Raw genomic sequence first — 14487 nt, forward strand, 5'->3', positions numbered from 1 at the left:
TAGTACTCTAGAAACGGCATTTTAGGGATGGTAGTTTTTTGCGGCTTGTTGTAAAATAGAGTCGTAAAAAGATACATCTACTGAATATATCAAATATCTAGTAAAGCCGAACTAGTAATGACACTGCACCTAGATGAACTGTGTTAAGAAAAAGTAAAGATGTTGGTTAATTTTTAGCAAGTAATCTAGAAACAGCGTTTTTGGGACGGGGGATCTTCCGGTTGTAGAGTTGTCAAATAGTGTCGTAAAAAAATAAATCTACTGAATATATCAAACATCTAGTACAGCCGAAATATCATGTTGTTATTATTATTATTATTAACGTTATTATTATTATTGGTGGGAAATCATAACAGAGGAACATATTTGCCGTTTTAATATCAAGAACACTTTCGTGTTTTTGTGTGTATTAGAGGGTGACACGGGAGTGGATTTTCAGTCCTGTCCCATCCCACTCCCACAAAAATAATCCCATCACATCCCAATCCCATGAAAATGAAAAAAAAAAATCCTGTCCCAATCCCACAAGATTGACTCCTGTCCCATCCCGCTTTCGTGTTGTGTTTCAGTTACAGTAAAAAAAAAAAAAAAAAAATGCAGTACATGGATCACATAATGCCTACCTTAGTTGAATATAAACCCAAATATGACATTTAATGTTGTGTTTTGATGTTTATTGCCTAATTATTTTTACATTAACTCCACCTTAAAGCTGTTCAGAATGATAAACACATTTGATCTCTGATGTGGTCAGGCAACATGTCATAAGAACCAGTTCTGAGAGAGAAAAATGTAGTTAAAGTATTGCAGTAAAAGTAGTGTTTGGTTCCTCTGACTGATATGACATTATTAGATTATTAATACTGAAGCATCAGTGTTAGAGCAGCATGTTACTGTTGTAGCTGCTGGAGGTGGAGTTAGTTTCAACTACTTTATAAAAACTTAGGCCTGTCACGATAACAAATTTTGCTGGGCGATTAATTGCGTCAGAAATTATTGTGATAAGTGATAATATTGCGTAATATTGTGCTTTTAAGACCATTTTTATTATTGTTGTAATTTTGCTGTTTTTAGACCATTTTTTAAACTTATATAATGATAATAAAGGAATATTGATGCAAGTACACCCTTTTAAAGAGAAATAAACATTTATTTAACAAGAATATTTCGGAATGCAGAAAAAGAAAATTTAAATATCCAAAATAACACATAAAAATATCAAAATAAATACAAAAAATAGACTCTCAGTCTCTCGCTCTCAGGTGTGCAGTTAAGTTGGTTGTATTTGCTCTTTTTGTTGAGATGGTTTTAGAACAAACCCGGCACACCAGCTCGTCCAAATTACTGGGCTCCCCTCTGTCATTTGGTTTAAATCCAAAATACTCCCACATAGGGGCCATGGCATTTGGTTTAGGAACAAGTTCCATGTCTTTCTCTTACACTCAACTGTTTTTTTTTTCTCCGCCTCGATTCCCCCTCACGAAGATCGCACTGTGTGTGTGTGTGTGTGTGTGGGTGTAGCCCATAGCCCCGCCTCCCCCACAGAGACAAAGACACTCGATGACAAGAGCTTTCCCTCCGTTTATTACGCTAATGAACCAACTCACCTGGCTGCCAGACGAAGCACGGCAGTGAACGCTCTTGTCGTCCAGTCTCTTTGGTGGACAGAGACGAGCAAAACAAACACGCATGAATATGGCAATTAATCCCTTTTAATTTACTGTGCAATTAACCGACTTATCGCACATCGCGAAAGGCCTAATTATGATTCCCAGTCCCGCCCACTGCCGTTGACTTTTTTTCCCATCCCGTCCCAATCACGTGACGAATAGTGAAACTGATTCCTATCCCGTGGGAATCCCACGGGAATCACGTGACCCATGGGACTCCCGAAAAAATGTCAGCCTCCAGTGTTACGTTACTGAATCAGGAATCCATGTGTCTACCACGACAAAGGATCCTAATTGACTTTACATTGACATTGTTTCCGTTGTACAGGCACGTAATTTTAACCCATTACGTGCTGCCACCACGGAATGCGGTGTTAAGAGGTCGTGGTCATTTCACGTATTTCTGTGAGATCCGGTTGCAATCGGGTTAGGTAGGAGCTAGCTAGCAGCGCTGCCCCAGCCCAACAGTTTTGCTGTGGAAACATGGTGGCCTCCCTTGGGTCTCCCCGCAGGTCACCCCAGTGATTAAGCAGCTCAGTTTTGAGCTGGCAACCCCCTTTAGCATTGATAACTTCACTGTTAGCTCTGTTAGCAGTGTAAGTACAGCTAGTGGTGCTAGCATAGTTAACAATGTTAAAGGGAGTTTGGGGCACAAAATCAAGTTGCTTACTCAACAGGGTGATCTGGGAGGAGACTGGAGGGTGACCATTATGTTTTCAACGCAACATCATCCCACTACCGAGACAGCGTTGCCAGCGTTGCCAGCGTTAATTGCAAATGAGCAGTGTTGTTAGCTAGCTTCCACTCAACCCCCACTGGTGCGCACTGCAGAGCAGCCAAGGCTAACATTAGCTAGCCAGTGGAGGCTGGAGGGTGGACAGTGGGCCCTATGCTTCCAAAAACTGATAAACCCTCAAACTCAAGGACATGTTACTGTTTATGCCCAGTATTAATGTTAACTGCTATTTTTATCTTTCTACATCATCTGACCTTCTGCAGATCAACAGATTCATGAGTCTGGACATACACTGTGGTCCTGAACTGGATTCTGTTATCAGAACGTCTGTGTTAATACTTTGACGCTGAGTCGGCTGGATCCACACCAAACACAACACACACAACCTGGCTCTGCTAATTATGGATGTCTTCCTGCTGCGTCTCTCACACACACACAAATACACATGGGTTAGAAGACAGATTATACTGTAAATAAACGGTGGTGGACAAACAGCTTCCTCTTGGTGGAAACACACTGAGATCCATCAAACCAAGTGAGCAGGAGAGTCCCCACAGACCTGTGTGTGTGTGTGTGTGTGTGTGTGTGTGTGTGTGTGTGTGTGTGTGTGTGTGTGCGTTCAGCTGCTAAACACGATCTAGTAGCCTAATTCTAATGAGAAATATTTGTTTGTGTGTCTGCAGGGAAATTCAGTACTGTCCCACTGGAATGTGTGTGTGTGTGTGTGTGTGTGTGTGTGTGTGTGTGTGTGTGTGTGTGTGTGTGTGTATGTCAGCAGGACATCACTAACAGCGCCTCAGCACCCAGACAAACACCAATTCTTTCTTGAAAAATGTAATTTAACAAGTTGGTGTCAAAGGTTGAGAGTTAAGAGTTAGAAAGAGGACAGCTGTATCTCTAGATTCCCTGCCTCCAGCACGACTGTAAGGCACCACGGAATAATGTATGATCAAGATTTGTCCTGAACTCCCATATCACCAAACTTCAAGGACTGTGTTCTTTCACGTGTGTAATATTGAAAAAATCGGACATACCCTGTCTCAAAAAGATACAAAAAAAGGGGGGATGATTCTGTGGAATCATCTTCCAGTTTCATTCTGAGAGGCAGACATCATCTCACTATATTTAAAAGTAGACTTTGATAAAGCTTATATTCAGGGCTGGCTCAGGCTTTCCTTGCACCAGCCCGTAGTTAGACTGATATAGTCCTTGTCTGCTGGGGGACCTCCTATGATATACTGAGCCCCTTCTCTCCTTCTCTCTCTCTCTCTTCAACTATTTATGTCCTATTACTGCATGTCACTAACTGCAGTTGTGTCTTGAGTGTCATGGTTGTGCTGCTGCTGTGGTCGTGACTGATGGCTACTACTGCTGGTGCCATTATTATTTGAGGGAGTTTTTCCTTATCAGCTCTGAGGGGTCAAGGACAGAAGGATGTTGTAAAAGCCTCTGAGGACAAATTGTGATTGTGATATTGGCAAAGGCCAAGTTTACTTAAAAAGATAAGTAAACTTGAATTCAGCAGAAACCATCAGTGTGTGTATGTGTGTGTTTGTGCTGACCGGGTACAGCAATGTGTCCTGCTGTCGGATGGTTCATCTCCTGTATGAGGCCATTGTGTTTAACCTGCAAATAATCAAACAACAAGAAGTATCATCAGTCTGGTGAAATCACAGGTGATGTATCTTCTTCCTTCATGTTTGCTAAAAAGAAAGCACATCAGTGAGCCACACATGTTCCTTCATCAACATGAACACACACACTGCACTTTATTTTGACTCTGAGGTGAGTAACTTGTTACAATACAATGTTCTGCTGAGAAACATTGGGTCCTGACATTCATGTTGATCAATAAATCAATCAATCAGTTTTATTTATAAAGCCAAACATCACAAATCACAATTTGGGCTTTAGGGCTTTACAGCATACGACATCCCTCTGTCCTTCCCCAAAAAAAAAAAAAAACCTTTAACGGGTGAAAAAAATGGTAGAAACCTCAGGAAGAGCAACTGAGGAGGGATCCCTCTTTCAGGACGGACAGACGTGCAATAGATGTCGTACAGAACAGATCAACATGATAAGTTGACAGTAATCCGTATGACACAATGAGACAGAAAGAGAGACGGAGACAGAGAGAGGTGCAGGACAGACGGTAATGACAGTAGCTTACTACAACATTAATTAAAGTAATAAGTAAATGGCAACAGCTGTCCCTGATGGCAGTGACCCCCCCTCCAGCAGGACAATGCACCACACCACACCACAAAAACTGCTGAACTGCCTCTAAATTACCCAGATCCCAATCTGCTGGAGCACCTGTGGGTCGGGCCCCATTGGGCTCGGGCAGAGAATCGGAGCTCTAAAACCAATGCAAACTCGATCTGGACAGCGCAAGCTGTGGCAAAGATATGTCTGTGTGAGATGAAAATGATTTAACTGGGGTAAAAAAATTGCACTGAGTTGAGAGGAAGATGGAGAGAAACTGGATGAAGCAAACAACTGTTTACTCAGTGGATCCAGAATACACCTTTACTGAACAGAACATCAGTAGAAATATAAAGTTTCCCTCTGAGTGTCAATGTTTTAGGACCAACACACAGCAGGGTTCTTACAGCTCAAGGCAAGTTAAATCTAAGATTTTTTAAAAGTAGTATTTTACCGATATAAAGAGGATCCTCACATACAACTAGGATGTCTCTGCAGTAGAAAGACACAAATAGTTTTGATATTGGTGCAACAGAACCAGAGAAAACAGAGAAAAAGGACTGTGGCATTCACTTTTCCTCAAGGGGAGCGTATCTATGTTTCCAGGGTTCTATGTTTCCCGGGTTCTATGTTCCCCACTTAACCCTGCAAAAAAGGTTCTATGTTTCCCGCTTACACAAAAAAGGTTCTATGTTTCCCGGGTTCTATGTTGCCCGCTCAACCAAGCGGGAAACATAGAACCCTTTTTGTGTAAGCGGGGAACATGGAGGCTTTTTTGCAGGGTTAAGTGGGTAACATAGAACCCGGTAAACATAGAACCCTGGAAACATAGGGATGACCCCTCCTCAAGAGGGAGAAAACCTACAACTACCAGAATGCACTGCATCATACTGGACCAACAAATTCTTCCGCTGCTGGGTGAAATAATGCAAACTCATCCATTTGACACAATGGCGGCCAGCTGCTAACAAATGATCTCCTATTAATCTGCAATCTCTGTATTCTCCTATTACAGTTAAACAGTAAGATAAACTATGTTTTTGAAAACGTTAAGTGAGAAACAGTCAACACAACAACAAAATCTAGGTTTATATTTGATCAGCGCTGCTCAGTTTTACTGTTTGATCTAAATTTTTTTGGCCTCTGTTTTCACCTTGCAGGAAACAGTATGACACCCACTTCCTGTTCACACACTCTCGCTATTACAGCCGAACAGGACAATAAAGTATGATTTTGAATACATTTAAGCCAAGAAATATGCAGAGTAGAAACTTTGTCTTGTTTTGAATTTGATTAGCTCTACCTTGTTTTACCATCTGATGGGATTTCAGTCGAAGTTTGAGAGAGAGAGAGGCAGGTCTGTCTTTCATACTCTTTATGTGTGTTTGTATGTTTCTGTGGAGGTGGCATGGGTGGTGGGCAGTACAAAAGTACTGAAGTAATAATGGTAGTAGTTCGAGCAATAGCCCAGGAGAGCCAGCCAAACTCTGACAAACGTTGGTTTGTATGATTTGCGTCACCCGGCGCAGTTTCACTGGAAGGTGAGCAGGGAGATCTAGACACCTGTTAGATGGAGGGAAGGTTACTACAGTTCATTTACACATACTACTCACATTGTTTTGATACAAAGCTGGTTGAAAAACAGCGATGTACCCCTTTAAGACTTTAATGCCACCTGAAATGTTGTTTCATGTTGAAATGTTGAAAATTTAACACCAATTTTAAAAAGAACCAGAATCGAAGAAAAACAACACATGAACCAGCACCAGTTATTCAGGTTAGGGACAAATGTTTATTGTAAAAAAAAACATGACTTTTTTTGTCCCGTAATGGAGAATAGGGTAAGACAGAACTGGTCGTTTGGGTTTGTTGGTGATATTGTGTTTGTGTCTCTGCAAGTAGGATTTGACTGACTTGATTCCCATCGTGCCAAGTTTGAAAAAACATTTTGCATTAAATACATCAAGCCTTGTTTGCACTGACTTGTGATGGTTCATCTGTGAAATCTTGTTTACATGGTGTAAATGTGATGTTAATGCGAGAGAGACATTTGGTAATTTTTTTTATTATTATTGTTTTGAGATTTTGTAACGCAAAGTCAGAAAAAATGACTAAAACAATCTTCCTTAAAAGATTGAGTTAAGAAATTTTAATTGAAGGTATTATTTTTGATGACTGAATGTAATACCTCTTAAGACTCTACGGATGGGCAGGAAATCTGACACACAGCACACGGTTATGTAAGGAAACATGCAGACTGTCAGACACTTGACACATGCTCTCTCTGTGCAGTCAGGGGTGATGACGAGTTAAGTGGTTTCCTCTCTCTCTCTTGTTCTGCACGCACGACTTCATCCTCCTCTTCATCCTCCTCATCCGTCCATCTCTAAGTGTGGACCAGAGGGATGTCAGAGGACACAGATCAAACTCTATGAGTCTTTTAGCTTTTTGTTTCTTGTGTGTCTTACATAATCCTCAGCTGTGTCTGAATGTCTTTAGATTTGGATTGTTGGATAGACAACAAGAAGCATTCAAAGACATCACACTGGACTCTGGGAAACTGATGATGAAATCTCTTGATATTTTAAGACCTCATTGGTCTACTGTCCAAATAAATACATTTAAATTTCTTAAATGTAAAAGTCACATAGCTGAAACATTTCTGTAACACATCATGATTACCTATCTCTGAAAAACAAATATTCTATGAACCATACTGTAAAATGAGCAGGTAAGTTCATAGGTGTTCAGTACTTTACACCTAACAGCTGCAGCAGAATGCAAGCTCTGTTCATCAGGACTGTTCCATCTCTCCCGCAGCGAATTCTTAGCTCCTTTCCAGTTTGTGGAAAGTGGAAAACAAAATGATACGGAAATACTTTAGTACTTGCAGATATTCACCTTACACTGCCCCGCTCACTTTTTATCTCCCAGTTGTGAAGCAACTATTTTCGCGCTAGCATAGCAAGTTGGCATTGTAAACTATGACAGAATTTGGGAACGTTCAGCGGCTACACTGCAGTGATCGGTTTTTCATGTTCACATCCATCAGCCATCAGTGACTGGGAGGAGGACACATGAAAATGGCCTAAAATCACATATGTGGACATTTTTAATGACTTTGTAGTGTCTCTATGGCTGCCTTTACACTACTATGTTTTGATGCCCAATTCCGATTTGTTGCCTATATCCGATTTTTCCTGACTGCTGTTCACATGTTCTATTCACCTTATTTTTCACGGAAACACGGATTCACATGTTCTATTCACCTTATTTTTCACGGAAACACGGAGGCAAAACAGAACGCAGCCAGCTTCGTTTTTTTTTTTTGCAACACTTCCGGTCCAGCACTCTTGACCACTGTGTAAATATCCCACGGTATTTGCTACAGTGACATTACTGCGGGCATGTATGTTTACATTACGGAAAGCAATTTTAAGGACTGACTTTAAATATTTGAAGTTAATCGTTAAAGAATAAATCACCTGGAAAGCTGGTGCTGCTCCACATAATTTAAAAGGTAACTTAGCCTACACAGAGCGGTGGAAATGTCCGTGCAGCTGCAGACGGGTGCGGCTGGATGATTGACACGTACATGCTGATTTGGGTGCTATCAGAGTCGATCCGCGCATCATTATGGCTTAATAACCAACTCAGTCAATAAAAACAACCCGTCCTGTGTTAGGAGTGTATGTCGCTGACAGAAAGAAAGAAAGAAAAATTTAAAAAAAATATAGAAAAGCAGCGTACACCTCACATATTTATTTCTCACAGTTGCGCACACGTTTGGCTGGCATGCAGAAGCACCGTCTGTGTGTCTGTGTGTCGAGGGTGGGAACTGCAGCTTTAGCTGCTCAGGTAGAGAGGCTGTGTAGCCCGGTGTGTTTTTTCGCTGATTTGGTTCTGCAGGTTCTCTGCTGGTACACTGGAGATGGGGATCAAGCAGTTTGTCTCACTCAGGATAGATTGTGCTTTTTTTGGTTCATAGTTTTTGATTGACGTGCAATTTATTCGACTTTCCTTCCTTTCCCTCACTCATGAGCACGTCATCAAAATGCGCTGTCGTCATTCATGACGTACGACGTGAATTGCCAGGAAATATCCGATCTGTCTGTTTAGATTGCAGACCTATTGGCAGATATCTGATTCATATCCGATATATTTCCACATAAGAAGGAGGCCTGAATCTGATCTGACAATATCCGATATCATGCGGGTTTTTTTCCTGTTTACACGTTCATGTTACAGATCCAATCTGTGCCACTTGAGAGGAAAAAATCGGAATTGGGTCACTTGAACCATGTAGTGTAAAGTAGGCCTATGTGTAGATGGTTCCACTGTGAGGAACCAAAACCTCTCGATGTGACTATTAATGGGAACTAACGGGCTTAACTGTTCACTGACTGAGCTAACCACCTGATTGCTACTTTTTCTATGTTGTACACGAAATCAGAATCTCAGCGCCATACAAATACGGAATGGGCATGAGGACTTGAGTGCTGGATTTGGACGGCAATATTTGTTCAATGCATAGAGTTGTTGTTTTTTTTTTTTTTGCTTTGTAAAAGAAAACATATAATAAATATAAATGTAAACTGACCACATTTTATATTAAAAGTTTTCATTTTTTGGACAGGACACAGTGATGGAACTTTGAAAATGGACATCCCATGGATGACCGCAGGAGATCATTGTTTTCATTATTCTGTCTGAATAGATCTAAAATACCAACATAATAGATAATAGATAAATAATAGATAAAGCAATTATGCTTTTTGCAGCAGAAAGCTAAGCCTTCTGTCTTCCCTGTCATGTTATAACCTTATGTCACCTTTCCCTAAGTGCGGGGCAAAAGTGGTATTTTGCCATAATTACACCAAAATTTCCAGGTAATGGAAGATCATTGTTTGCATAATCCTATATTGATCTAAAATAAAATCTATAATAGCTAGAACATTCATTCGTTTTTGCAGCAGAAAGCTACTCATCCTGTCTTCAGTGTCATTACGGCATACACACGGAATGATGTCATTGCACTACATTAAGTGTGATGCAAAATGTGCTGTGGCACCAGTGGAATGAATGATTACTCCATCGCAAGACCTTTACTATGCTTACAAAAATAAGAAAATATCAAATAGTTAGGTACAATATGTACTTTAATGTACAAAGTTTAAATAACCTATAGCGTGTTAAAAATCTTTTGTTCATGATTTTATGTTCAGAAATATTTTGGATGAAAAGGTTCTGTGTTTTCTTTTTGTAATATCTGATTAAAAAACGTAATCTTTTTAATGACAATCTCAATACTTCTATCAATTATTATGATTTATTTACTCACATAAGCTTTTAGCTTAGGTTGTACAGATTTTAGGGATATGAAGCATTTGAAGATACTCCAAGAAATTACATCACAAAAAGCAAGAATACCAATGAAGGCACTGGCGGACCATTTCTATTGCAGAGTTCAAAGGGTTAATAGCTGCACAGATTCATAAATCAAATCTGATAGATCTGACTAGCTAACCGCCAATGTTTGTCAGGCTAAGTAACCTGTGTTACCTGCTAAGTTACCTGTGAAAATGGGTTGACAGAAAGTTGAACTCGCCCACCCTACACTCAGCATCGCGGTGGCGCAGACCTCCTATGAGTTCCTGTATACTGACACCATTTCCCTCAGTGGAAACAAAGCTTGTATTTACTTGTATTTCAGAGATAAGAAACAATAAATTGTGAAGACAGTAAAGCCTCCACTAAAATAGCATTTTTCAAGTCTTGTGTGTGATATACGTATCCTTCAGGGATTTATACTTCGGGATTTATCCTGGCTTCATATGAACAGAGGAAATCTCCTCTCGTCGCTAGGCTAGTGTATACAATGTAAAATGCCATAGGCTGGCATTAATAACGTTAGCATGTTGTATTTGTTTGGAAAACGTGTTTAGTGTGACGGTTGTTTTGTTGGTGAATGTTGTGAGTTGTAATGGAGCCAAATTGTGTGACGTTACCTTTGTTACATGTTGCTGTTGTCCCTGGTTTTATATGAGAAGAGGAAAAGATCGCGAGACGTTAGGCTAATTTATACAATGTGAAATGCCATAGACTTGTGCTAATAATGTTAGCATGTTGTATTGGTAGGGGAAATGTGTCCAGATAAAGACAAGTGTTTGTCTGTCAACTCTGTGATTTATAGTGAAGCTGATTTGTGTACTTGCGTTAGACATTGCCTCTATTAAGCCATATTTAATGTGTGTTTTGTATCAACTAAACTTTACAGCACTTAACAGAGTTCTCCACCGCTGACTACTGTTTTGGAGGTGTAACTGCAGAGTGACACAGACACACCATCGCAGAAGTAAAAATAATGTGCAGATTTTTTTTTTTTCCCCCACGACTAATTGATTAGTTGAAGATTACGTACAACTTTAGTTGACCAAGATTTTCTTTGGTTGACTACAGCCCTACTAACAATGGTGAATGACAAATTTGATGTGACAATGTTTTCAGTGGACAACAGCCAAATGAGTTTGAAGTCCATTATGTGTCTTGTTTTGTCTGACCAACAGCCCCAAACACCAAAATATTCGATTTACTACCGTACATGATAAAGAAAAGCAGCTAAGTCTCCCATTTGAGAACCAAGAACCATTAAAAGATTTGGCATTTTTGCTTCAAATAATTACTTGACTGACTAATCTGTTATCCAAATAGTTGCTGCTTAATTGTATTTTGACTGACTAATTGACTCTTCATCTGACATTTATTTATTGCTCTGTCATTGTCCAAAAACCAACACAGGGATCACAGTTTAAGAGAGCTGCAAAGAGAGAGGTCCAGGATGGGTTTAACCTAGCGTAGCACAAAGACTGGAAGCAGGTGCAAACTGTTAGGCTAGCTCCATCAAAAGAGGAAGAATCCACCTTCCAACCGTTGCAAGTCTTTCTGATTTACATATTGTCTACAAAAGTAGAAAATGTTTTACGCTTTGTGAAACAATGTAATTGAGAAGAGAAGTAAAGGGACAGAGACCCAGGGGAAACAACAGTTCTAAGATCAGATGTTTCAGTCGTAACATCTTTACCTCAGGGACTTGAGTTCATACTCAAGTTCCCGAGGTCATGTTCAAAACACTAACATCATGTTCAAGCCCCAGAGGTCTGAATCACCAACTGAAGTCATCATAGAGTGATAGAGCATAGAGCAAAAATTGGCAGAAGCCGTTTACAGTAAAACATTTTGATACAATATGGGTGCCATTTTTTGATATTTCAAAAATCTGTAAAGTGGTGTATTATATAATACGTAAAGTTTGGTTTACTTCCATGAATGTGAATGAAGATTTAAAGGTAGGAATAATTATAACATTGAGCAAAACAAGATTAATAATCTTCAATCACCAAGTAATTTGACCATTAAAACATTTTTTTCCACTGTCTCCGATGTAAAGATTTACTGCATTACCATGTAAAGATAAGACTGAAAAGTAGAATTAGCGCCCTGCAATTGCATGCCTCTGCACAACAGGCAAGTTCCTCTTACAGTTTACATGCATGTCTGTGAAAACATGGACGCTTCACACCCAATATCCCCCCGATAGTTCAGAGGATCTATACAATCAGCACAGTTTCAAGATTAGAGTCACTAATTCAGTATCTGACCAATTGTCTCTTTCTTTGTTCCTGAGATGGCCAGAAAAGCGTTTTATGCAGAACATTATGATGTCACAGTGAAGCTGACCTTTGAGCTTTTGGATATAAAATGTTATCACTTCATATTTTTGTCCGAGTAAACATTTGTGTGAAGTTCGTTCATAATTACCACATGAATTCTTGAGTTATGGCCAAAAATATATTTTGTGAGGTCACACTGACCTTGACCTTTGACCTTCAACCAAAAAATTGTAATCAGTTTATTCTTCAGTCCAACTGGATCTTTGTGTCAAATTTAGAGAAATTTCCTGAAAGGTGTTCTTGAGATATTGTATTCACGAGAATGAGAAAGATGCAAGATCACACTGATTGACCTTTGACCACCAAAATCCAAACAGTTCACTGTTAAGTTCAAGTCCAATTCCCTTACAGTGTTGTTGAGATATTGGCCTCTAGTTTCCCGGCGCGGCGCAGGGTGGCAAACCCCGCACAGAGCTAGTTTCGAGTTTCAACTTTTAGTTCATTTGGAGACACATTTCAGTCATAAATGTCCTGCTCTCCTTCCTGCTCTCCAAAGAATGAACATTGTGGATTCTAATGACAATGAGTTTTTCTCTAGCGCCACAATCAGGACAAACTACACTTTGAGCTCCACAGCTGTTAAAGGTAATAGATATAGGATTCATACTTCCCATTCAGTAGGTGTCACACTCACACTCGCCCACTCTCGCTCCACTTCAGTTCTACAGGTTGCCAGGTTCGTAAACGACAGACACTGGAGACAGCGATGTCAAGTGAAGAGTCTTTTGTGGAACAGTAATTAAAAAATAATAATAATAAATCATGAATCCTCTCTTGTGCGCCCTGTAACACACTGTAACAATCTGTGTAAAGCATTTTTAGCTCTACTCGTCACTAATGCTAACGTAATTAGTCAGTTAGGATCCTTTGTCATGGTGGACACACGGATTCCCTGATTCAACAATGTCCTGTATACACACAAAAACATGAAAGTGTTCTTGATATTAAAACGGCAAATATATTCCTCTGTTATAATTTCCCACCAATAATAATAATAATAACATGACAGTTCAGCTTTACTAGATATTAGATATATTCAGCAAATATATCTTTTTACAACCCTGCTGCGTTAGTTAGCAAACATTAGCTTACCTGTTTTTCACTCTGTTTGTCAATTACACACAGGTCCGAACACACACATGCACAAGCAGGACCTATACATGCACTAAGTGGAGAGATGTCAGAGTGGGCTACCCATGACGCGCTCTGAGTGGTTGGGGGGTTCAGTGCCTTGCTCAGGGGCACCTCGGCAGTGCCCAGGAGGTGAACTGGCACCTCTCCAGCTACCAGTCCACACTCCATATTTTGGTCCGGACGGGGACTTGAACAGGCGACCCTCCGGTTCCCAAGCCAAGTCCCTATGGACTGAGCTACTGCCGCCCCAATCTTCCCTTTATGTCAAAGATCCTTGAGAAAGTAGTCGCAGACCAGCTGTGTGATTTTCTCCATGATAATAATTTATTTGAGGAATTTCAGTCAGGATTTAGAGCGCATCATAGCACTGACAAATGACCTTCTGATTGCTTCAGACAAAGGACTCGTCTCTGTACTTGTTTTATTAGATCTTAGTGCGGCATTTGACACTATTGACTATCAAATTCTGCTACAGAGACTGGAACACTTAATTGGCCTAAAAGGTTCTGCACTAAGCTGGTTTAAATCTCATTTATCTGATCATTTTCAGTTTGTTGATGTTCATAATCAATCATTCTTACGTGCTAAAGTTTGTTTTGGAGTTCCGCAAGGTTCTGTGCTCGGACCAATCCTATTTATTCTATATATGCTTCCTTTAGGCAACATCATTAGAAATCACTCTATAAATTTCCATTGTTATGCTGATGATACACAGTTGTATTTATCGATGAAGCCAGAAGAAAGTAATCAATTAACTAAACTCAANTTTAGGCAACATCATTAGAAATCACTCTATAAATTTCCATTGTTATGCTGATGATACACAGTTGTATTTATCGATGAAGCCAGAAGAAAGTAATCAATTAACTAAACTCAATAACTGCCTTAAAGACATAAAAACCTGGATGAGCACCAATTTCCTGATGTTAAATTCAGACAAAACTGAAATTATTGTTCTTGGCCCCAAACAACTCAGAGACTCTTTATCTGATGACATAGTTTCTCTAGATGG

The 14487-nt window shown here is 39.8% G+C and overlaps 1 protein-coding gene across 3 annotated transcripts in view; it reads right to left on the minus strand.

Moving 5' to 3' along the window:
• The window catches only part of sugct (succinyl-CoA:glutarate-CoA transferase), a 301740-nt gene that overhangs the window by 7581 nt on the left and 279672 nt on the right, over window positions 1–14487 (minus strand). For 2 of the 3 annotated variants that reach the window (XM_050056658.1, XM_050056657.1), the window contains exon 13: window positions 3969–4032. The exons of the other annotated variant lie outside the window; for it this stretch is intronic. In XM_050056658.1, the coding sequence (XP_049912615.1) occupies window positions 3969–4032 (64 nt within the window). The remainder of the gene's footprint in view (window positions 1–3968; window positions 4033–14487) is intronic. 3 annotated transcript variants of the gene reach the window in all.

Source organism: Epinephelus moara, chromosome 11 (assembly GCF_006386435.1).
Source record: "Epinephelus moara isolate mb chromosome 11, YSFRI_EMoa_1.0, whole genome shotgun sequence".
In the NCBI taxonomy this organism is placed as follows: domain Eukaryota; kingdom Metazoa; phylum Chordata; class Actinopteri; order Perciformes; family Serranidae; genus Epinephelus; species Epinephelus moara.